The 24,903-nt window shown below is 47.6% G+C and overlaps 4 protein-coding genes and 1 non-coding gene across 5 annotated transcripts in view; 4 read left to right on the top strand and 1 right to left on the bottom strand.

Moving 5' to 3' along the window:
* Positions 1 to 3,766: 3,766 nt before the first annotated feature.
* The window catches only part of LOC126540580 (transmembrane 9 superfamily member 2-like), an 83,886-nt gene continuing 62,749 nt past the window's right edge, over positions 3,767 to 24,903 (top strand). Inside the window, exon 1 of the mRNA XM_050187419.3 lies at positions 3,767 to 4,011. Coding sequence (XP_050043376.1) covers positions 3,826 to 4,011 — 186 coding nt within the window. The 5' untranslated portion in view covers positions 3,767 to 3,825. The remainder of the gene's footprint in view (positions 4,012 to 24,903) is intronic.
* On the top strand, positions 5,350 to 7,996 carry LOC126540592 (uncharacterized). The gene is made up of 6 exons (XM_055076133.2): positions 5,350 to 5,833; positions 5,923 to 6,025; positions 6,091 to 6,224; positions 6,474 to 6,533; positions 6,856 to 6,960; positions 7,567 to 7,996. The coding sequence occupies exons 1-6, from the start codon at positions 5,602 to 5,604 to the stop codon at positions 7,938 to 7,940; spliced, it is 1,008 nt and encodes a 335-aa protein (XP_054932108.1). The 5' UTR covers positions 5,350 to 5,601; the 3' UTR covers positions 7,941 to 7,996.
* On the top strand, positions 7,983 to 9,915 carry LOC140216129 (uncharacterized; the record flags this gene model as incomplete). Its single annotated transcript, XM_072286486.1, has 1 exon — positions 7,983 to 9,915. A coding segment is annotated over one exon (795 nt), but the record flags the coding sequence as incomplete, so codon positions are not given.
* Positions 9,078 to 11,631, bottom strand: LOC140216167 (uncharacterized). Its single transcript, XM_072286565.1, has 3 exons — positions 11,033 to 11,631; positions 10,232 to 10,798; positions 9,078 to 9,953 (listed from the first exon to the last, which is right to left on the bottom strand). Exons 1-3 carry the CDS (start codon positions 11,339 to 11,341, stop codon positions 9,078 to 9,080), a joined length of 1,752 nt encoding a protein of 583 aa, XP_072142666.1. The 5' UTR covers positions 11,342 to 11,631.
* On the top strand, positions 14,638 to 14,709 carry TRNAM-CAU (transfer RNA methionine (anticodon CAU)). The gene has a single exon. It is a non-coding gene; the product is annotated as a tRNA-Met (tRNA).

Below are 24,903 nucleotides of genomic sequence, written 5' to 3'. Positions count from 1 at the left end.
AGCCCGACCGTCTGCAGGAAAAGCGGCGAAGGAGCCAGAGAAAGCTGGTCGATAAAAAAAAAAAAAAAAGAAAACATGCAGATGTATGCGAGTCGTACGCCTACGGCCGCTGGTTGTAAATGCACACCATAAAATGGCGACATCAAAGACGGCAAAGCTCTTTAAGGGAGTTTGCGTATCCTTCGGAGGTCTGACACTGCCTGAAATCTACCCGAGACTTTATCAGGCCACGGTCAGTCTGTAGCGCGCGCCTGGCGTATGGTATGCGGCCTGCTCCAGACGCGCGACACGACCCTGCATGCACCGGCCGCTCTATACTGACGCCACCGGTGTCCTGTTACGCGCTCCGATGGTCTGCGTTATCCCGTGGTCTGGTCCAGCCTCTTCCGGTGTTCGGAGCGTGTTAATAATGCTTGTATAGACCACTCTGGTCTGCTCATATACGGCCGCTTCAGGGCTGCGCGTGGCTGGCTCCGTGACCGCGACGCAGCACGTTGTCGCCGCGGTTCCAACAAACGCCGTTGGCACTTCGAATTTGGCAAACTGTGGTTGACGTCTACGTAATGCGAAGCACTCAAGATTTCTGGAGAGCGGTTGCAACTGTTGTGCAGCGAACGGTTATGTAGAGGTTGTCTATAGACACTAGGCCATATGGTTATACTTATAATAGGTATAGGACAGAATGTTTGTAATATGAAGATATAAGATTGAAAGCGAACTAAAACCCACAGGCACAAACCCTGTGGCCCCAGTGCATATATCGCCCCAGTGCACATTCCGGTCAGCCCTGCGGCACATAACTTTGTAGGCTGCAGCTTTTCCAGTCACAGGGATCGGTCCAAGAAAACGGCGAGATAGGCTCGCCTGTCGGAAAGCGACTGGATTCGGAGATGAATGCTTCGCATCGAAAACCTCTCGATTCTTGATGGTCGGAGCCAGCCGACCTGCTTATTCGCGACGGTGAATAAATGGTCGATAATTGTCCAAGTATTTCTCATGCTAATGGAGGCAGCTCACGCACCGTGGTCTCGCTGTGTACGAGTGACTATATATAAATATATTGTGACATTATACCATTGGCGACAGGCTATAGTCGAGGTTTGAAATCGCACTTTCGTGTGCGCTCACAGAGATAGTTGCATGTTTTAGGGCTTGTACAAATGTTAACCGTCACCTAACTTGCGTGCGACGCTGCGCTTCCGGTAGTTTAATGTCACGAACATCATGCCCGTGTCAGCGTTCCTGACAGGAAATTATCGGGCGCGCAGCGCTACAGAAATTAGGCGCATGCAAGATGTATTGACGATTATTATTTGGGTACTATATAATATTGGCCCAAAATGGTGTAAACATTTTCAAGAGCATGTTCGTAAGGGGTCATCCACAGTGCAGCATATACTGTGGCGGGGCCCGGGAGACTGCTGATTCTGCAGGAGTCACATTATATATTACATTATAGGGTTTTACGTGCCAAAACAACGATCTGATTATGAGGCACGCCGTATAGTGGGAGACTCCGCAAGTTTGGACCAGCTGGGATTCTTTAACGTGCACATAAATCGTTAAATTACACGAGTGTTTTCGTATTTCGCCCTCATCGAAATGTGGCTGCCGTGGCATGGATTCGATCCCGCGACCTCGTGCTTAGCAGCTCAGCACCATAGCCATTATAAGCAACCACGGCGGGTAAGCTGTAGGAAGTCATTGATTCCGCTGGTTCAACCACGCAGAAGCAATGCCTCCTCTTTTGTTTCCTTTTCTTTTTTTTTTTACGGAATACAGTCTGTTCCTACTCTATGATTTTCCGTTCGCGTTTCATCTGTCACCAATAGTAGATTGGAACGAAACGGCGCTCGATAAGGGCGACATGATAGCACCGTCCTCACCAACAGATAAGAATAGCACCAAGATGCTGGTGACGGCCCGTTCAAAGATGAGGGCCTCGTCAGTCTATCTCGGAACGCAGAGAGTCCCGAGGAGCGGGACTGGCTGACTGACTGGTGTGGGACCACCTCGCCACCGCGTGGTGAGGTGGCGCCTTCGCAGCGCTCGTTCGCCTGTGTTCAGGTTGACACGAAGGGAAATCACGGGTCACCATGTATATGGCCAAAGCAGTTTCGTGCGGATTTCGCTCGTCGCAATTCCTTACAAACGGAGTCTGCACCGCCACTAAGCTTGAAATAATCTGGTATAATAATGCATGTACTTGAGTCGGGATCTGTAAAACGTCGAATGAAACAATATTTCGAATTACGCGATTTCGTTATAACGAGCGCTCGCTGTATATTTAACCTTACGTGGAAAGCAACGGAAACGTTTACCCGGTACGGTAGCTCTGCTGCTATGCGCGGAACATGATGTACGTCGCGGGTTCGATCACCGGCCGCGGCGGCCGCATTTCGACGGGGGCGACACGCAAAAGCGTTCGTGTAATTTCATTTAAGCAGAGGTGTGGGAATAGTGAAATACGAATCGAATGATATCTGCGATTTGACTTGTATTCCATTCGAGAAATTCACTATTCGCAGTCGAGTATTTATTTATTTCGGATACATAGGTAACAAAAACGCTCACTGTGGCGGAGGAGACAGAACGATCTGTGAATGAGGACTGTTTTAAACGAGTCCGCTGCAGGATGGCTGATGTCGTGCATGCAGGGGCAGCGCTTTCAGAGCAAACGCACGGGGCTGGTAACTTCTGCTCAGTAATGTCCATTCATCCAATACGAATGGCTCGCTTTTTACGCAGGCTATATATATATATATATATATATATATATATATATATATATATATATATATATATATATATATATATGTAGCCAATTCATTATAGCCAATCTTATCACGTTTGCTTGCCTTTAAAACGATATGCGTTGCATGTAGATCTAGCACCGCAATTTTCTCCTTCAGCGAACACGATCATAACAACGTATGTGCATTGCAGTAACATGTGCTGTTTCGTTGTTTCATTTGTGTCATTGCCACGGTATCCCAGATAATCGAAGGCTGTTCATTATTTAGAAGCTCCTCAGTTTCCCAGCTGTTTAATTGTGAACTGTATATGGCGTGCGTGCATCAATAGTACAAGCAGTCGACTGTCTTTTTCTTTCGTTTCTTTCTTTATTTTTAACCAAGCGGACTCCGCGCGAACTTCACATATTATGTTGCTTTAGATGTGATAAAATATTCGGTTATGGGAGGTCGCTTTTCACGCATGTTCGCATTCGATTCGGAATTATCGCTGTTCGAACACCCCTAGATTTAGGTGCGCGTTAATAAATATCCCAGTCAGTCAAAATTATTCGGGAGGCCTCAACTATACGGCGTCTCTCGTAATCCACTGCGATGTTTCGGGACTCAACAATTTTTTAAAGGAAAATATTTGGCCGCAATCTTAGACGAGGAAGCTCGTGCATTTCTCTCTCTTGCGCTATAGCGTAGCCGTCACGGCGAGAGAGAGTAAAACATCTTTATTAATAATACTTGAATGGCGAGAACAGTGTGGGAAGAACCCTCAGTCCAGGGTCCCTAAGATGATTCCGGCGATGTTTTGAGCCCGTTGTATCACACCGACACGGCGAACAGCACGCTGTCGCAATAAGAAAAAAAAGCCGCAAATTCACTGCAATGTAGTGTGGCCATATCCTCCTTGTGAGTACGAGCCATGTTTTGAGCCAACAACAACAACTACACTGCACTGCAGATCCGATGTGCGCGGACTCCCTGGAGGAGGAAGAAGAAGATCGAAGGTTCGAACCGAGGGGCGCGCAGCGCTTGGCCCCGAAGGAAGAAGAAGAAGGACGTTCTCATCGGAAGACGCTCGATGGGCCTGCGGAGTGCTGTGCGGGCGTGGCCCGTGGCGGAGGCCGCCGGCAAGCCGTCGCTGCCGCTGTTGGTGCTGCTGGTGCTGCAGACGGGCTCCTGGGCACCGGGGGCGGTGGCCTTCTACCTCCCGGGACTGGCGCCGGTCAACTACTGCAAGGAGGACGCCACCACCGCCCAGTGCCAGGTACACGCGCGCCCACATGGCGGTATACTACACGCTGACATGACATTCTATATAGACTGTGTGTGTTCGGTGAATGGAGGTCCAAGCCATCTAAATAAATGAAAATAAAAATACAGAGACAAGCCGTCGGAGCGCCCTAGCTTAATCTCCTTTCTACGAACCAGTAGTTCCGGTCTACCCATGAGGTGGATGCGTCGTTCATGACGTCATGATCGCTGGTCCGCCTCGTTCCTGTGATCACTGTGGCTGCCACACGCGAGAGAAGTGACAAGAAACACTAGACAGTTTTAGTATAGCGTAAAGCAGCAAACGCAAAGAGTTAGCGCCAGTCGAAGGGAGAGCAGCCCGCTTCGGATCTATCGAGTCGTCTTCCTGCACTGCTAGGCTCTATCCTTCCCAACTAATGCTCGTGTTCGCCTTAGATTTGTGTGATGATGCTTCGGCAGCGGCGCACAGGTGACAAATGGGCGTTGTTTGCGATATACGTCCTCGATTAGCCGGGCAATAGGCTTAACTAGAGGGTTTGCTAATGTTTGCTCATGTTTGCTGTATCCGCCTCGAGATGGCGCCCAAGTGTATTTCGCTCGTTCGCTTGGTGTAAAGCCGCATGTGAAGCCGATGCATGTCATGTTTTCCGTGGCAAAACACAGTAGTGTGGTCGGTGCTGTGGTCACAATGCGTGTGCGTTTTACCAACGACGACGATATGAACCTCGTGAGGGAGGTTTTCGCCTTGAAACCATTCGGATGGACGTCAAGGTGAGCGTCCGTTGCAAAAAATTGGAAAGAAGTGGGAAATCCGCTTTCTGGAAGCGAAATTGCCGGCGAAACGTCCCCTCCGGTATAGCTTCGACGTTGAGTGGATCTTGAGGACACGTATAACCTGCGCGGTCGCTCTCATTCCCGAAGCATGAGGGCGTCTGTATCATCCCAACTTAAAAAGGACACGTAATATGGGTCCCACAGAACACTCGATCGCGGCATGCCAAGATTAATCGGCGTGTTTCGCGACTCTCGACAAAACAACGCTCAGACCAAACACCTACATGCGTAATTAATGCAGCGACTGTGGCTTTCGATAAGCTTGGCTTAGGGACACACTTGCGGATTCGGCATTGTATAAGCTCAACATTTCGTGTGGATTTGGCTTTCCAGTACTTTGTGTTTTTACATCTAGATGGCGCTGTATTTGTTTGCGTTAACGTTAACGCTTTTCTCCGTTCCGCTATTCTAAAACACTACCTTGTGCCGCGTAGTGCAGTCTTTCTTTGCGTTAGCGTTGCGTCGCACGCTAACGCTAACGCAAGGATTTTACGCAAGGGAGTATGCACTGAAACTCGGCCGCAATGTGGCGCTGCGGTTCCCCGAGCCCGGCGCCATGTTTGTGGTTGTGCCGCAGCAGCCGACGCATGCTTGCAGCTGTGTTCCGTAAGTGTTGTGTGGTGTTCCCTAGCATTTAGGTTTCTCGTGTGTTGCATGTGGCGTTGGTTGTTTGCAATACTGCTGCGTTGGAAGCTTCCTCTACGGATACACGCTGTAAAGACTTGGAAAAGTGCCCACACCGGAGCACGTTGTTGCGCGCCGAGCCGCAATGGTGAACTGCGCCGTCTACGGTTGTTCCAACCGGTCAAAAAACAAACCCAACGATGAGAACTTTCAACCGCTGGGCTTCTATGTCGTGCCCAAAGTCAAAGAAGGACAGTGTCTTAGGACAGCTGAGCTGTCTTCAAGGCGCAGAGCTCTGTGGCTGAGCAGAATTCGTCGCAAAGACCTGGACGAATTGGCGACGCATTACCGAGTTTGCGGGGCGCATTTCATCACAGGTAAGCACGGCAGCGGCATTAAAGCTTAGTTTTTTAGCGCAATTCTTTGCATGCAGCTCTGTAACGTACCAGTGGGCTATATTTTTCAGGACGACCAGCTTATTTGATGGATGAGGCTAATCCCGACTGGGCGCCGAGCCTCAATCTCGGCTACAAGTCCACGACGCACGCTGGAAGAAGCGCAAGCGACAGGTGCAAATTAATTTTGTACGCAGTCAAACAAGTGATTATGAACTAATCGAACTAATTTTTTACAGGTATATGCGACTCAAGCAACGAAGGCGCGCGAGTTCTGCAGCCAACGCCTTTGAATTAAGGCAGCGACCGGAGAGCGCGAGCACGAACGCGGCGCCCATCGCTGCAGGAACGGCGGCCGAGGAGATTTCTTTCAGTACGAAGGCGTCACTTCACACTTACATTCTTTTACTTTAATTTGCATATTGCACTGGACCAACCTTAAGCTGTCCATTATTGAACCTTGTGTACTGCGTCTGTGTAATTTAATATACGCGAGCCAGCACGCATTTACTGCAGTGCACAACATTAAAAAAAAAAAGGGGGGGGGGGCGAGGGTGCCGGGGGCAACGTCCAGTTTACGCTCTTGCTTTCACATAAATTACAGTGTTCATTTCTTGTGCAGGTGACGAAGAATCCCCCTCATCAGAACAAACTGCAATGCAACACCTTGTAGGCCATGCATGTAAGCTAAGTAAACATTTATGCATTCATACTTAAGAGAGTATGGAGCTCTGGAGCATGGCAATTGCTCATTTAGGCTTCTGTGTTATGTGCGCAAGGACGTTTGTCTTTGAATTCTCACAGCTGATCGAATACTGCGTTTGAAGCTGTTAACAGTAACGGTGCATGCAGATGCAACACAAAATAATTTGTAAATGGAGAAACCATTTAGTCAGCCCGTTAAGACTTGCGCACGCAAGCAAAGTGTTTTGTTGCGAAGGTTCCACTGAAGACTGCTTTTTTTCAACTAGTTTGTTTCCTTTCTGCGTGCTTTCATTTTGCAGCTCCCGAGGAGCCTTCATGCTTGGAATGTCCAGTTCTACAAGAAAATCTAGCCACAGCTCAGTGCCACCTGCAAGCGGATCTGCAGAATAACCAAGCTTCTGCATGCAAGTATCGCACAGTTTTGTTTCTAGGGCTTGCAAATCCTGTGTTCCTGCATGTCCTGATTTTGGCCGAAGCGGTGTGAGCAGACGTAAAGTCTTCAATGTACTTGATTAAAACACAATCCTTTAAGCTGGAAATGTTTCAAATATTTAACAAAAATTATATTGTTGGTGTGGAAAAAACACAGGGAATGCGGGAGATGGAAATTCAACACGATGAACAAAACAGGATGAAATCAGGAGCCATTTCGACAAGTGGACTTGTCTTCTTCAAGGCAACATGTCACTTTTAGAAAGGCAAGTCCACATGTCGGCACATTGGCTCCGGCTTTCATCTTGTTCTCGTTTTGCTTATTGTTGGTGTAGGTGCGATATGTGCAGTACAATCTGACCATTATGGGTGTGAAAATTAGGGATGCGGTTTCTTTTGCACTGAAAGCTAATCGTATAACAAACAGTTCAGTCTGACAGGCAGATTCAAGGTCATTATTTATTACAATAATAAAAATCCTCATGTAAAGGTGCTGAAACAAGTAACATCATTATACATTGTGTTGACACCAGTGCTTTCCCTTCATATGGTCATCACACATTCAATTTATCATGCAGGCATGATAGACAAAGAGGTGACAGCTGACCTGCTGTCAGCCCACATCTCTTCACTGGAGGAAGAAAACCACCGCCTTCAGCATGACCTGGATATTGCACGCAGTCGCCTGGCAAAGGCAGCCCCTGGAGACAGGGATGTGCTCCGCAGCAACCCAGACATGGTTGTTTTTTACACAGGGCTGCCAAATTATGCAGTTTTGGAGGCTGTTTACATCTTAGTTGAGCCTCATGTAAGGCATACATTACGAAACCGCCTGAGCAAATTTCAGGAAATGGTCGTTTTCCTAATGAGGTTGCGGCTTAACGTCCCGTTACAAGATCTTGCATACAGGTATTTTATTCTGGGCAACAGCCATACCTATATTCATTTGTAACATTAAGGTTCCTGCACTACGCAGAACTGCAGTTGAGCATGCAATAGCCATTTTGTGCTGGTGAACTTTATTGCATTAGCTTCAATAACACTTACTAAAGCACATAACAACTCAGCAGTTTTATCTTACAGGTTTGGCATTCACCAGTCAACCGTAACGAGGACAGTAGAAAGGTGGCTTGATGCTGCTTACATTAGGCTCAGCAGTCTGATCAAATGGCCAGAACGTGAAGATCTTCAAAGAACGATGCCAATGGCATTCCAAGAAACATTTGGCAAGAAAGTAGCTGTGATTCTGGATTGTTTTGAAGTCTTTGTGGACAGACCTTCAGCCATGGAACCTAGATCATTAACATGGTCTACGTACAAGCTTGCAAACACCGTGAAGTACCTAATTGGCATCGCTCCACAAGGTGTAATTACGTACATATCAAGAGGGTGGGGTGGGCGTACCAGTGACAAAATGCTGACAGAATCGTGTGGCATTCTTAGCAACCTGCTACCTGGCGACTCTGTGCTGGCTGACAGGGGTTTCTTGATCTCTGATGCCGTGGGCATGTGTGGAGCGAAGCTGGAAATCCCAGCCTTCACTAAAGGGAAGCCGCAGCTTACTGCATACTCTGTTGAGGCAACACGTAGGCTAGCAAATGTTAGGATTCATGTTGAAAGAGTTATTGGGTTAGTCAGGAACAAGTACTCCATTCTCAAAAGCACTCTTCCCACTGAATTTTTGGAGCCGAAGGTGCTTAACGGCATAAAAGTCAGCGCACTTGACAAGGTTGTATTTGTGTGTGCCGCACTTACCAACCTGTGCGACTCTGTTGTACCATTTGACTGACATGTGTCCTTAGTGCAAAGCATCTAGTAAATGTACAGTACTTTTTTTACACCCGCCGTGGTTGCTCAGTGGCTATGGTGTTAGGCTGCTGAGCACAAGGTCGCGGGATCGAATCCCGGCCACGGCGGCCGCATTTCGATGGGGGCGAAATGCGAAAACACCAGTGTGCTTAGATTTAGGTGCACGTTAAAGAACCCCAGGTGGTCGAAATTTCCGGAGTCCTCCACTACAGCGTGCCTCATAATCAGAAAGTGGTTTTGGCACGTAAAACCCCATAATAAGATAATAAGAATACTTTTTTTACGACTTCTTGCAGTCATTACAAAACCATTTCCGCGATTTAGGTGCCCTCTTCAAATTAACACACTGAAAGTGAAACCATTGTCGACTGCAATGCTTCCCATCACACCTAATCATGTCTCCATATTCTGGCTGCTGACAGTGGCAATATTTATCATCCTGACTGCCTGCACTTTGCTCCACTACTACTTCTTCAGCAGCAGTGGTCCAATAACGGAAACAAAGTTCAGGCAGGAGAACTCGTTCAAAATACAATGCACACTTATCCACAATTTCGTTGCAGAACTCCTTATCAAACATTACTCTTTCAATAAAAATATCTTTCTGTGTCCATACTACAAAATCGCAGTAGTTTCTTTTGCAGACAAACATCTGCATCATTACTTGCTTGAAGTAATGATGGTTTCTCAATAACTTTGCATCATTGCCATCAACTACAAGATAAGATCGTTGCCACTCTGGAATTTCGCAAATAAGTGCATCTTTTGCAGAGTATGGACATTTTATCTCCAGAAGGCCGTCTCCACAACAATTGCAATGTACAAGGCCATCAGGAGTTGCAGCCAGAAATGGTCGCTCTATGCTTATGTGGAGGCCAGACATTTCACACTTAAAGCCTAGATGGTGCTTCTGCATTGCCTCTATGTAAGCTGCCCTCCCAGCAGCTTCTTTCTTCTTTCCCCACTGAGTTGCTGCAGTCTGGAATTTGCAGTCCTCTGGGTAGCACAGTCTCTTCAGCAGGCTCTTTGAAGGCTTGGTCAATGAAGTTGCAAATACCGCTCCTGCATTTGAAGCTGTGATGCGTCCAGTCCGAAATAAATGCCACTTCTCGGATGCAGATTGGGCCTTTGTCTGCTTCTCGATCAGTACACACACCTGCAGGAAATTGCAATTCATGTGCAAACAAACACAAATATTTATCCTTTCGATTGTTTTTTAGTTTTGCTGTAATGCTTTAAGGATGTTGTAGATTCATGACAATATTGCATACATTTGAAAAGTGCCCAGGCAGCATGTGCAGGTTTAGCATAAATTATAATTGTGAACAGATGCTGACACATGGATGCACGGCACATTACAACAACAACCTGCACAATTAGTTTTTTTGGCAAGGTATGGCTGTAAGCAAGCTACAAAGAGACGAAGAAACTTACATCAGGCTCAATTGAGAGGTCCTGCAAGACATTACGGCATTCTGCCTGTACATCCTCCAAGGAAATTGGGCACTGCTTCCTTTGCAGATTGCGGAGGAGGAGCTTAGGGTACTTCAAGCCCAAGGGAATGTAGGGGTCAGCAAATTTTTGGGCAAGCGAGAGAAGTGCTGGCCTACCCTCAGATTTACTCAATGACGAGAAAAACTTTAACATCTCGTCCTCTCTCGGCTTGGGCATTTCAACACTTGGTGGGTCGCGGGGGGCAGCCTCAGTGTCGTCCAGGCGGCGTTTTTTCATTGCGGAAGACGCGAAGTCCATCTCTGCCACCGGTCGGCATTCCAGACTGACGAGATGAGGCGGTAGCCATGCATTTTGCCCATCTGTGCATGATTGACCATCCCGGCGTGTCACAACAGCCTCCAAATAAAAGAGCACTGCACCAACGTGTGAGCACGCCTCCCCGAGGCCGGCCATGCACGTACAGTGCGCGCACAAAACTTCCCCGTCAGCTTTAATCAACAGCCACGGCAGCAGCAGCTTATCTCTGAACGCCTGAGAGTGGCGGACCTGCGCAGGGAGAAAAGATACATCACAGTGTTTAGCTTACGCGATTAGACACTGTGAACACGAAATCAGGCGTATGAAGCACGAACAACATTACAGCAACTTCACCGACGATCTAGCGACAAGTGCGACGGACTGGGCGCCACATACATTGCTTGCTCCATCGCTATATTTCTGGACGACTGAAAAAATGCCCCAAGCCGCTGACATGCGGTACATTATATAAGTACAGCCTACCTTTCCAACGACGACGACGTTGCCATCACGAACTTTCACTCTTGGTGGCTCCACGAGACCACTGGTGACGTAATTATGAGCCTCCAGGGATTTATAGCTCTTTAGCTGATCCCGCGTCACGAAGCTCGTCCCGTGGACTAGATAGTCTCTGATGTCCGCACGGTCGACACTTGGATAAAAAGCAACATCGTTCGTAAAGTGGTCATCGGACAGCGCCAACGGGTCATCTCCGCCGCATTTCGCGATTTTGATGATGTATCTGCTGCGCTCGGGGTCAGGCAGCGACTTTGCGTAGTCGCTGAGTTGCATGTTACACTGCAGTCGCGCCGAATGAGACGTACACAGCAGCTTTTTGTCGCGCAACAACGTGCTCCGGTGTGGGCACTTTTCCAAGTCTTTACAGCGTGTATCCGTAGAGGAAGCTTCCAACGCAGCAGTATTGCAAACAACCAACGCCACATGCAACACACGAGAAACCTAAATGCTAGGGAACACCACACAACACTTACGGAACACAGCTGCAAGCATGCGTCGGCTGCTGCGGCACAACCACAAGCATGGCGCCGGGCTCGGGGAACCGCAGCGCCACATTGCGGCCGAGTTTCAGTGCATACTCCCTATACTAAAACTCTCTACTAACACGCGCAGAACTCTCGTTTGTTTGTTCTTGTCATAAACCTGATCATACCTAGCCAGCATTTCCGCACTACGTCAGCAGATTTAGGTGCGTGTCATGACGTCCCGGTAATGTCATGCCCGCAAGGTCTGGCATTTAGAGACCAAATTAAAGTGAAATATTAGAGCGCGGCTCCTAGGCGCCCTTTCCTGCGGCGAGCGTCGGCGTTGTTCGTCGTAACCGAGCGAACGAACACAGCAAAGGATGAAAGCGAACGCGGAGCGCGCCGGAACATGAAAGGCGGCGATAGCGAAGAGAGCGCGTGGAGGAAAGTGGAGCAGGAGGGTGCAGCTGAACCATGAGACGGAAAGCGGAGGAGGAAGGTATGGGGAAAGCGTGAGAAGAAAAGCGTAGTGCCGTGCAATACGGTCTTAGCGACGACTATAGCTAGGAGATGTAGGAGAGCTAGCAGGTCTGTCTTCGCCGTCTGCTGTGAATCGCGCCCACGAGTCACCCACGCGGTGCCTTGCGCGATCTCGAGGCAGTCGCGCCACATTTCGCTCCGTTTGCAACATGCCACGCATGAGACAGATTGTCCACGCCAGCCAATATATCGCGAAATGAAAACGCGTATACAGCTGCGCTCAAATTTCGCATTACAGGGTATCGTAATCGTCGGTGAACCGCCGTACGTGCCTATAGTGTGATCTTTTGACGTTCATGAAACGAGCGATAAGAGCTTCTGCAGCTTCGAGAATCCGTGTTAGTACTCATTTGTGTCACGTACGTATACATAGGTGATGCGGCATACGTAAACCAACCTCTGATGATATCCTGCAGCATTCGCTAGGGACCGTAGAAATGTGTGGTACCGGTCCAGTGCGTGTTCACATTGGCCCCGCACAGTCACGCTTGTCACACGCGGGCGGCACAAAACAAAATATATAAAAATAAAATAAAAGAGAAGCGCAGAAGATGTCTAACGTAAATGCCAATCCAAGCAATTCGTACATAAAATACACGTGAAGCACCCTTCGGAAGTACTAGAGGCCTGCATTACTACTGCCGGAAATGTACACGGGAATTGTAAACGCTTCACTATAAGTACACCCGAGATTTTTTCTTTGTTTCACTACATAGCACGCTCGAGAATCTCAGGTAGTCCAGTCGGATCGTGATTCTGGTACGTAAAACCGCAAAATTTAACTAATTTTCTTTTTTCATTATATCTAAAGCTATGACTGAGACCTGCGTGTGCATGTACAATAAACTAAAAAGGCTTCGACCCGAAAAACACGAAAAGGACGAAGTTTTTATCAATTTTGGGCCCTTGATCTAGCTGGCAAAATGTGACTCGAGAGAGAGAAAGAAAATCGTTAATGGCCAGGCAATTAAGCTGTTGTCGGTAAGGCAAACTTTTATTAACTCTCGGTAACTACGTTTCAAAGCAAACTCGGGGCTCCGACACATGCATGGCTGTGTTGCTGCATGCAGCTGTTCTTTGACTGACATTTGATGCCCACCACGTCACCAAGTGCCGCCGAGTGTTGCAGCAGCTTCGTCGCTGTAAAATGTTCGCGCACAGTGTTATGAGATGGAAGGACAGCAGGATCAACCTAAGAAAAAAAAAAAAAAATATATATATATATATATATGGACGCTGCCAAACTGAAACACAGCGTATATGCTCCAGCCTATTTGCTGATTTCCGTAACTTCTAGCGGTTTTGTACGTCAGCGGTTTCCAGCTTGCAGATGTGTCTGTGTCACTCTTTTTCGTGTCAAACCTGAACGTCATGGGCTCATTTTATGGTTGTTACTGATATCAGTGCTCAGCAATATTACTTTAGCTTGAAACAACGAATCATTTTTCTTTATTTCCAATTAACCTTGCATGTACATCAGCCGATCAAATTTAACTTGTTAATCTGTGAGTGGACCGCATCTGATTCGGCTCTCTGTCATAGGTGAAAGACAAGTGCACTACGGTTTTCTGGGCGGAGCTTGTTTGTCACAGGCGAGCTGACGAGCTGCGCCACGGAAGCGGTGAGCCTTCCGCCCTGAGAAATCGGACTCTTTGTCTTTCCAGTGGAGCTTGCCGAGAAGCGAGTGTTTATTTTTTTTTTTTTTTCCCGTGCCTTGCGTTGTACGGTAATCCCCTCGTTGCGCTTTTCAAATAAAAGAAAACACGCATACCTTTCCTCGAGTACATATGCGTGTATAATTTTTCATGCATTTTATGGCGAAAATTGTTCACATATTTGTGATTAGCTGTAAACGATAAGTGCTGACAATTTTCAGTTACCACAATTAACAACACTTCATATAGACAGTGTAGCTTGCATTGGCTTCTTTATCTAAACTTGCTTAAACACTTTTTAGAGTGAGAAAATAAGCGAGAAAGCACTAGTATGCATTTCACTATACCCAGCCGACTGCCTTCAGGTCGTGTAAGTTTCCAAGACCCCAAAGGCTTCCCACTTTCGACGTTTGCAAGCACAGGCCCTCGATCTAGCCTCTTATCGCCCGTGTTGCTGCGATTTTACCCGCCGACGTACTACCCAGCAAAGGAAAAGCCGCAGTAGTACGCCCACATACAGATTGAAACCAATTCACATTTTCAGCAGTTCGGAGCTAATCTCAATTTTACCGGATTCTTTCGCCGCAAATTGCTCGAGAAATTATACATACATGTGCTTGGGCACCCCATGCACGCTTCTTTTAAAACACGCTTCATTCGCTGCGAGCTCGCAAAGTCAAGACCGGAAGTTTCTTGGAAACGCAGGCCATAAAATAAAAAACCAAGGACAGATGTATGGGTGAATAAGGTCGAACCCTTCTAATCGGGCAGCTGCACACGCAAGTGCCTCAGCTGCCACGGTGCATTGGAAATAATTTGAGCGAGAATCCTCACAAAAAATGAAACATTTTGAATCTACTGAATTGGTAAAATGTTCAAAATGGCAAATTTCGACGTTGAGCGATCACCTAGCAGAGTGGCGCAGTGGAAGCGTGCTGGGCCCATAACCCAGAGGTCCGTGGATCGAAACCACGCTCTGCTACACTTTTTTTTTTTTTTACCTAGCGTTTTTTTTTTTCAAGCTTTATTTTTAATGTGGTTATTCAATGTGTTCCCGGCTTCATATTTCTCCGCATCTGAACATGCAAACATGTTGAACACAGCGGCGCGCGCGCATATACGGGGTGTCCCAGCTATCAAGCATCACGTGTTCAAAAAAAAAAAAAGCCTGGTCATTCTACGCCAACCAAGTCCATATTGTTCACGGTCGAGTAGAGCAGCGGTCAGTAATATTTTGTTGGTGTCATTCAATTAATCAATTAATTATTGCAACTAGCTACTTTCTAATTGCTGCTCCGAATGGCACGCTGCCAATGAAGCATTCGTGGAAAAATGAAATAAACTTAATACTGGCCTATTTTCAGCCAGGTGCTTCCTTGCTCGTTTATTTTTTCCGGCTGATAAAAAAAGCCCGGGAATATTGAAAAATGTCGCGTGATTAACCGTTAGCCCGCATCGAAAAGCAGGACTCTCTCAAATACGCTCCACTGGAGTTAGTGGCCGCACTGTTTTCACGACGCATCAACCATCAGCCAAAGCAAACATGACTAAGTGTGCATTTCGTCATTGGAATTACTTGCCACAAGACAGTCTTCGCGATAGACGCGTCACATTCGTGCGAAAGCGGAAGAGGCTTTTTTAGCTTCGATTTATATACCGTATACATTGGCCTGTTTATTTTTATTCTTTTAATTCATATACTTACTTGCTTTCTTGCTGCTGCTGTTAATGACAACTCAGGTACATTGCAGTAAACACCCTTCCATTTGTTTATAATGCCCAAAAAGTGCCCCTAGCCTATCCGAAAAGTTAACAAATCCACGAATTTCACAAATTTATTTCTAATAACGGTGCGCTTCCATAAAACTTAAGCGGACAGTCTAACTTATCCGTAAAAGATATATTACTCCTTGGAATACCCGATGAGGGTAGTCGTGGATGGCAGATGGTGATGATGACGACGACGACAACGCAGTGCCTTTGTAACTTGTCGCCGCATTTCCAGCGGCTTGGCAATAAAAAAACGAAAGAGCGGGAGAGGGGAAGGGGGGAGAGGAGGGTCACATTATGATTTAGCAGCTCACTTCGCGTACTTCCGTAGGCTTCACCCGGATCACCTCCTCACACAATTGTAGCCCTCGAAGCAGCGCCGCTTTGTTCGCTCTAGAGCTCCCTTCGTAATCTCCCCACCATCGCCCTCGAAGCCTATTCCCGTCCCTCGAAGCCTATTCCCTCGAAGCCTATTCCCGTCCATGTTGGACTATAGTCCAACATGGACGGGAATGTCTCCTAGACACTGGGGCTCAGTTTCCTTGCACTGCATCAAAATGTGCTGCACAGTTTCGCCAGCACCACCGCATACGCGACACATCACATCCGGCTGCTCACTTGCAATCCTCCGTTGGCGCGCCAGCGTGCGCAGTGCCCTAGCAGAAGCTTGATGTGGGCGAGTTGGTTGAGCATACTTGATGAAAAAAGAGAGCGCTACGAAGACGAGGACGAAAGAACGACATGTACGACATGGCTCCCTGTCATGGCGCCCTGTCATGGCGCCCTGTCTGTCGTACATGTTGTTCTTTCGTCCTCGTCTTCGTAGCGCTCTCTTTTTTCATCAAGCAGTGCCCTAGCTCATGCCTCGAAGAGCAGGCGGCTCCTAGGGCTATTGTCAAAGATCGGCACCACGCCAATGGCTCCCTTGTGTCGGCCATATATAGAGTCACTGTGGTCTTTTCGCTAATCGCATGTAGCCACAGCGCCTCCTCCTTTTCCTTGACGCGGTCGCGCACAGGGCTGTCGTGTAAATGGTGAATGCGCCGCAATGCTACCGCTGACAGCGGAGTCTTACGATACCGGGCTCTGCAATCGCCTCAACCTTTTCTCTCTTCTCTTTTTTCTTTGTTCTTTATGTTCCCCTCCCCTTCCCCAGGGCGCTGAATCGTGCTCCCTAAAGGGCTGTAGAAAATACCGCCTCTTCCTCTTCACAATTACACACACACTCTCTCTCTCTCCCTGATATATTGATTCACTGAGTCCGCCTGTACGGGGGCCGTGAAGACGCCACATTTCTTCTCAAGGCCGTACATGTGGTCTGTCCATGGTCGGCGCGCATACATGTCGCTGTCAAGTAATCGAAGACCTGCCTGACCGATCGCTCCTTCCGCATAAGATACAGGCGGTCACGGTAGGTAAGCTCGCTTGCCGGCTCACTCGCTTCGAAGGTGGAGCACCCGCGAGGTCTCACTGTACTGCCTCGTTGGCTACCGCCCCGTGTGATGCCAAAGCAGTGCGGCCGACTTCCCGCTGGCGTCGCTCCAACCACTCCCTAGTTTCACGTGACAAGTAGACAGTGGCATTGCAAAACGTCAGCGCGGGCACATACATGTACAAGCTTCCACATGTCGCGGGCCATAAGGTGTCGGTTGAAGTCCCAAAGGCATCGGAGAACACATTGTGCCCGCAGAGCCATCCGCCTTATGTTGTCCTCGTGCTGTCTATACATAACACCACCTGAGCACAGCGTCGCACCCAGGCATTTGTAAGATGAGGCTACTTCTAGCGCATTTTCTGACAGTGCCAATGTTAGCGTTTCACTGCCCCGCTTCACATCCGCCAGCTGGACAACAGCTTTCTCGGCATTGTAGCGAAGCTCCAGCTTTGCGATTTCTCATGCATATATGTTCAGCAGCGCTTGCATGTCTCTTGGAACCATTAGAACCATGTCATCCGCAAAAGCGATCGAGACCCGGTATCCTGCGATTTTCATCCATCCCTGTGGTGCTGAATTTCAGGCCGAAGCTAAGCGGAAACGTTACTATAGCTCTCTCCAGGTCGGTCACTTATAGTAGGTATAGGATTGGTGATAGTTGGCAGCCTTGTCGTAGCCCTTTGGACAACACCACTGATTCCGTCATGACCCAGCAAAGGACGCCGTAACCTTGTTGCTGCTGTACAGCTGTCTTACTGTAGACAGTAGTGCTTCTGGAAGACCCAGGTCACTCAGACAGTTGAAGAGACAAGCATGTGATACATTATCATACACTTGCTCCACGTCAAGGAAGCAGCGAAACAAACCGCGGTTTTCCTTCCTGGCAATCTCGGCACACTGCGTTAGCACGTACAGATTGTATTCCAACCGCATGCCCTTGCGGAAGCCATCCTGTAGCTCTGGGAGGAACCCTCTGGACTCTGCCTAACCATATATCCAGTACTTTAACACGTGTGTAAAGGCTCTGTACAGTGTGCCAGTGAGTGTCAGCGGTCTGCAGTCGCAGAGATGACCTGCGTAGCCTCCTTTCTTGGGGATCAGCACCACTCTACCGAGTCGCCATTCTTTTGGTATCTCCGCGTCATCTGACACGGTGGTGAAGAAGCCAGCAAGTTGATCCTTGGAGATCAGACCTATGCGTTTAATTAGGCGAGTTGGTACCATCTGGCCCTGTGGCTGTGTGCGTTCGAAGGTGGGACAGCGCACGGTCGACAATGCTGTGACAGAAAGCCCAGTTTGTTTCCGGGAGGTATGGAAGGGTCGGCCCACTTGCGAGAGTTGATATGTGTAGGGCTGTCACTAGTTTCTGCAGAGCCATACAAGGTCTGTATGTTGTGACATACTCTCTCAGGTCACCGACTGGTTTTCCAGAAGCAATACGGGCAGAGACATCTCGTAACGCTTTGTTCAACTAGAACGCATTTGAAATAATTTTAATGTTGCGTAAGCGCTTTCGTCACAGGAAAATAATAAAATAATTGTTTGTTTACGATTGCGCCGCGGCCGACGCTTTGCTGGTTCGGTTGTGGGTTCGGTTCCCATCTGCGGGAAGTTGTTTTTTCAACCACTTTAATTTCCATTAATTAATCGTTTCTTTATTTCATTTATTAAGAACAAGTAAATTCCCCTATGTTGTCCTTGGTGTCAGTATTTGTTGGCTTCTTATGATATGACTAATAAAAATCGGGACCCTCGGTTAACCCCCTTTCTTCTCGTTTATTACATAACGAGGGTCTCGAATACGGCTACATTGATGCCTTCAGGTAGCATATGTGGGTTTATTGACCAGTTGCCTTCACCCAAAAAGATCACGTTCTCGTGACGCCTGCGGCAAAAAGGACGTTCCACGTCCGTCGCCAAGGTCTGTGAGTGGTGGCGCTGGCTAACACTCCCGGGTTCTACTAGGACACATAAATACCCAAGAAAGTGCATGGGGAAACAGCGCCTGGGGAAATTTTGACCACCTGGGGCTCTTCAAGGTGCACGTAGAGTCGGATACAACTCAAGTCTGCAGCGAAGCCCCGACCACGCTCGCATAACCGCCAGCTGCTGTTCCTCTGCGAGGCGGCAAGTAGTTCGTACTTCAAACTTTCCCTGTTACCTAAATAAGGCGGTAACCACAAAAATAAAATTATAAGCGCGTAATCTTGTACGTTTTCACTCGTCTGTTATACGCTGAAAGCCTAATTCTTTATTGAACTGAAATAAAACGCTTCCTTTGCTGCAACTATTTATCGTCAAGTTTAACTGCAGTTAGCAGTGAAGTTTCATGAGTGAAACGGGGTCAGCAGTGAAATGAACTGTACCGCGGACTTTTGAAGCGTGAAACGCTCAGACTCCATGCACTTTGTCCATGTCTGCTGCACAACTCATCGCTTCCGCCGATGAAAAGGCTCTTCAACAACAGCAGACAATCCTGAGACGTCGAGTACGACGCCATCTTGAAATTGTCTCGTAAAGACGAATTTCTTTGCTTCTGTTACAGTGAACTAGAAACCATTACTTCTAGTTCACTGTACTTCTGTGAATGGCTGGCGGAGTAACAACCCCGCGAGGTCCGTGCGCCTTGGTTGACAACTGCCGTTTTTTTAAAAGTTGCATCCTACTATGAACCTAATACAAAGGTGCTTTTGCATTTCGCCCTCATCGAATACTAAATCTATTTAGACTTATAAAACATTCTTTAAAAACTCTTGTTGTTAATTACACGATAATAGGTCTCTTATTAGAAGAGAAAATGGAGATCAAAGCTTTTTTTTAAATTTTGCGCCCGAGCCTCGGCTCCGGTAAGGTGGTGTGACGTCACGAATTTCAAAATATTTTATTTTTTTTTGTATTTAGGCGGCGTTGGCTCAGTAAATGTTCGCGAAACTTTCCATGTTCAGTCTTTGGCTCTTTTAGAACACATTGTAGTCTATCTTTACCGCTAAAGAATTACGGGTTCTAGCAGACGCTGTCAAAATCGATGACGTCACGGCCGGTGAGCCGGTGCGGGAAGTTCAAAGGGGCGTCGCCACCCGCCTTTTGTGTTTTTCGTTCTTATTCTTCTTCTAACCTTACCAAGCGTCTTCTCGCGGTGAGAGTGGTGTTTTTGGCATTGTGGAAGAGTAATTTACCGATGGCAGAAGAAATAATTTTTCTCTTTAGTGTTCCTTTAAACGAAACTTTCTTACGCCGTCAAAAATTTCGTTGCAAGTGGCCTCTAAACTGAAGATGAACCGGACTAACAAAAATGGGCAATTAATTAAAGGGAAGCTGAAGAGTCTGTCGAATTCAATAAGACGCTCATATACGGATGCGGGAACCTTATAAACCATGCATGTAAAATTTTTGGGGGGATTTTTCACTTAGGAGCGACGCAATCATCGGTTAAAATTGCGCTGTAGCTCCGCCCCCCGTCGAGTGCCGCGCGCTGTTGCTGACGATGCGAGCGGAGACCGGGAACTGCGGCGTAGTGACGTCAGCACTGGTGTTCCGTTCCTTCGCAGTCTCCGCGAGCGTGCCTGACCGGGCTTATTTCTGCGTGCGTGCCGTCCTAATCTGCTTCGCTCGACCCTACATTCCTTTGTTTGTGTGTATATAGGAGTGGTAGTTGACGTGCGCCCCATCAATTGAACTTGTAGGCCGATCATGCCGGCGTCTCCTTCGTGTTAGCACGCTGAACGGAAGGTGCATGTTTATCTCCCACCCTTGACGCAGGTTTCATCGCCGCGAATTTTCTATTCGCGCGTGTGTTGTGAAACAGCCTGCATGTAGCTACCATAACGCAGTGCAAGCGTAAAGTTTGCATGTGTTTGAAAGCCTGCTCACGCCAGGACGCTGCGCTCCCCCTTCTCTCGCACACATAGAGAAACCGACCATCTCACGTAGCCGACGGAATTCGCCGGTTACGAGTATAGCGTGCGGATGGCGCGCTGATGAAGGTTCTATACTACACGTGCTACAACAGCCGGTAAACTTTTCCCGCGTTTAAACCGTCTGTGTAGATTGCCGACAGCTTTGGGGCATCGCACAAATGCCGAAAATCGAATCACCCCTTACGTTCTACGAGGAGACATGCAGGAACATAACACTACGGTTGTTTGCCCGGAAACAAACTCACTGGATCGCTGAATGCAGCTTAGCAAAAAACATGCTCGCCAAACAGGCACGTACCCAGGATTCTTTTTCGGGGGGGGCCCAACCCAAGGTAACTTTTCTGTGCAAATGAGGGGGGGGGGGGGGTGTACCTTTACTAGTACAATATGAATAGCGTCCAGCATTTGCCATAAAAACGCGTAAACCCACAAAAGAGAAATGAAATAAGGTGTACTTTACAGGTACGCCTGTGCTATACGCTTCTCCCTTACTTGGCAAACAAAGAACCACGTCAAATGGACTCGCGCAGGAAAGAAGCGCAGGAATAACACTGCGAAGAACAAGTACAGAAGCGAACGTGTAACATAAATACTCCTTTAGTAGAATAAAACGTTAAGAAACAGTAGTTGACAACAAAGGCACACGGACTACGCGGAGTTGTGTTACTCCGCCAGCCAATCACAGAAGCAAACATCGTCGTCATGCGGCCTTTTCAAAATGGCGTCGTACTTGATACCTCCGGAGCGTCTGCTATTCTTCAAGAGTCTTTTCATCGGCGGAAGCAATGAGGTGTGCAACAAACATGGACAAAATGGATGCCGTTTACAGAACTGCGATATCTGTTCTTGATGCAGAGCTATGGATTTGTGGACTTCTTGCTTCTATTTTTTTCAAACTGTCGAATATTTGAAAATCTTTTTAACAAAATTCAGGCCCTAAATGGAAATTCCGCTTCTGACAGTCACTAAAGTTTAGCTCTATCTCTCAAATCCAACAAACTTTATTAAAATCGGTCCAGGGGCTATCTCAGAAAGACGTTTGAATATCTCAGAAAGACGTGTATTTGAATAAGCCACGTCGGAGTTGGGCTCGAGCTAAAGCTTCCTCTTAAGTTGTATCCGACTATAGTAGCGCTTTTTGAATTAGCTCTGGAAGAAATATACAAAAATATACATTTGCGGAACAATCACAGTTGTTTTGGATCCCTTGTTCACTGCTGTAACAAGTGCCACAACCGACTCGTATTGTTATTTGGGAAGCTACGTAACGATGCGTGCCAGCGAGCCGCGTACAACCGTGCATGGCGCAGGAAGCTGCAATTCTCTGCTCCCACCGCGGAAGGTTAGAAAAACATTTACATAAGAACAGGAGAGAAATGGCAACGTTAAGCGGCTCTAATGATAACTGTAGAAGCGTCATTCAGAACACACGGAATTGTCCTCCATTTCCGGCGGTGTTTTCTCTACTTCCTTCTTAAATAAAAAGATGTTGATCCATGAATGTTTTCATAAACAACGGTTACAATTGTTAATTTTCGCTTTTCCTTCCTGTTTGGCTGTTGCCTTGGCTATCTTTCTCTCTTAGGAGATCGCCTAATTTCTCAAATCCTTGCGACTATTGTTTTAACGGGTGACTGTCATATTGCCTAAGAGTTTAAGGGTTATTGCAGGGATTGATGATGGATGCTGTCTCGCATCATTTTATTTTCCACCTTATCTAGCCCATATCACGGGTATCGTTCCGAGGATCTGTCAGCGTCGCGGCGAGCCGTCACTCGAGGAAATAATGGAACAAAAAGAAAGGTTAAAGGCAATTGGTATTTTCTTAGGCCGCAACTCGCTCCACGTGCACACAGACCAGCTGACCACGAACTGAATCCCTTTCCTGGCCTCTGGATCAGTCTAAACGAGGAAGGTTGAATATACGAAGCAACAACAATGGGCTTGACCTTTGAATAGACGGTGACAACTAAATACATCTCGAGTTATTCGCGCGGGCACCGAATTGATGAGGAAACTGGCCATAACATCCCAGGAGACGCCGATAACTGCCGCCATCCAAAAGGAGTGTGAAAGGCAGCAAAATGTGGACCGCTGAATAGCTGTCAAGCCTCAACACTGATTTGGCGGCGCTTTAAGAATGTGTATGAGCAATGGTGGCGTGGGGGGGGGGGGAGGGGGGGTATGCGTCTTAATTTCGGGGGGGGGGCCCGGGCCCCCCCTTGGGTACGTGCCTGTCGCCAAAGAACATTTGCAACACAAGGAGATGCTAACACTTCGCCTTCGTTGGCGTGGAAAGCAGTGCTTGCACCAAAATTTTTGCTTCTTGGAGAGGCCGGCTCTTCGCAATCGGCTCGTACATGTAGGGAGTAAAGTATAAACCCCTTACAAGTGATCTTGTACGCGACAGCGACAGCGCGACAAGCGAGGCAATGGCTGTCGCGTTCACTCGTCGCCTGCAAGCCGAACTCCACGCGAGCGACGGCTTTGAGCGACGACTTCCCGGTATGAGGGCAGCAATATACGCGCCGAAACTAGCGTGACGCATGCTTTATCAATTTAAGTTGATGTATTTTACTGAAAAGGGAGCATAAAATATTTCTGAAGGTCTTGCACTAGGTTCTTATTCTTGCACATGTAAAATTCAATAGTTTGCTCGTTCCGTGCGACAAACAGTAGTATTTGAGTTATGTACATCCAGTTCCGGCTTCGCACTATTGGCTAGTCGCTCATAGCACTTCCGGGCGACGAGCGACGAGTTCTAGATTTCGAGAAACGAGCAACAACACCGAGCGATCTGTTAGAGCGACGGCCCGTTTTGTCGCTCGAAGCCGTCGCCGTCTCGCGGGAAGTCGCTCTCATGGGGTTCGGACTTAACGCCGAACTCCTCAGAGAAACGCAAGCTCTCAAAATTTTCCAAGACCGTCTCAGCAAAACAGCACCAAACTACCTTGCACCGTGCTTCGTGTGTGGCGGCAGCAGGCGGTCCGGACGAACACTCTTGTTGACGTCACGAGGCGCCCGACCAATCACAGGCGGAAACGAGGCGCGCGAGCTGGGCGTGTCTGCTGCTGCACTTTCGTCGAAATAAAATATGTTTGCACTTTCTTTCGCTCAATTTCGATGCGATATTCGAATTCAGAGGGTTGAAAAACACGACGTACTGCTCTTCACCCCTTTTTTTCTGGAAAAGCTTTCAGCTTCCATTTAACTGAAACGCAAACATGACGACTGAAACACCAGTGTGCCTTTCGTCATTGGAATAACTTGCCACAAGACTGTCTTCGCAATAGACTCGACAGATTCGTGCGAAAGCTGAAGAGGCATTTTTAAGTTCAATTTATGTAGTATATACACATTCGCCTGCTTATTTTTATTCTTCTGAAGAGTTTTAGAGTAAGGGCCCCAAACGTTTTGGGGCCCCAACGAAATAGCGTCGAAGCCACTACGCATGCGCGAGACGCAAACTGCGTTTGGGTTTTTTGTTGGGAACGCTGATTTAGCGGGAGCCCAAATAGCGGCCCCAAAAGCTTTGCGTCAGCAAACATGGCGGCACAATCGAAGCGACGGCTCTAATCTGGCACTAAACTGGGTTCGATTTATGGTAACGCGTGAAGTTCGCAAGTTAGGAGAAGTGACTGCGGTTGTCGCTTTGTCTCAACAAGCGTGTGTTATGAAGATTGATTATTTAGACGCCGCTGATTCCGAATTCGATTGTGGATTTTGTGGCGGCTAAGATTGGCTGGTGAAGGCACGTAAAGTTGCTTTGCTCAAAACTAAGCTCGACTAATTGTTTGCAGCTGACAGAAAAAAACACTCTAAATTGTAATTAAACGCGAATACACACAAGTCAAAATTATTATTCGTATCTTAAAATGGTATATTTTATTTATTATTTATAATAGCTTTTCTTTGACGCCGTTGTGGCGCTGTCAGCGCAAGACTCTATCCGCAAACGCAAAGCCCTATTCTAAAACTCTTCACTCCTGCGTGTTCCAACGTTAACACCCGCAAAGCTGTTTGAGGCCCCAAACTATTGGGGCCCCTATTCTAA

The sequence above is a fragment of the Dermacentor andersoni genome, chromosome 2, assembly GCF_023375885.2.
Source record: "Dermacentor andersoni chromosome 2, qqDerAnde1_hic_scaffold, whole genome shotgun sequence".
In the NCBI taxonomy this organism is placed as follows: Eukaryota; Metazoa; Arthropoda; class Arachnida; order Ixodida; family Ixodidae; genus Dermacentor; species Dermacentor andersoni.
Note: the sequence above shows the minus strand (reverse complement) of the source record. Positions and strands in the feature narration are given on the sequence as shown.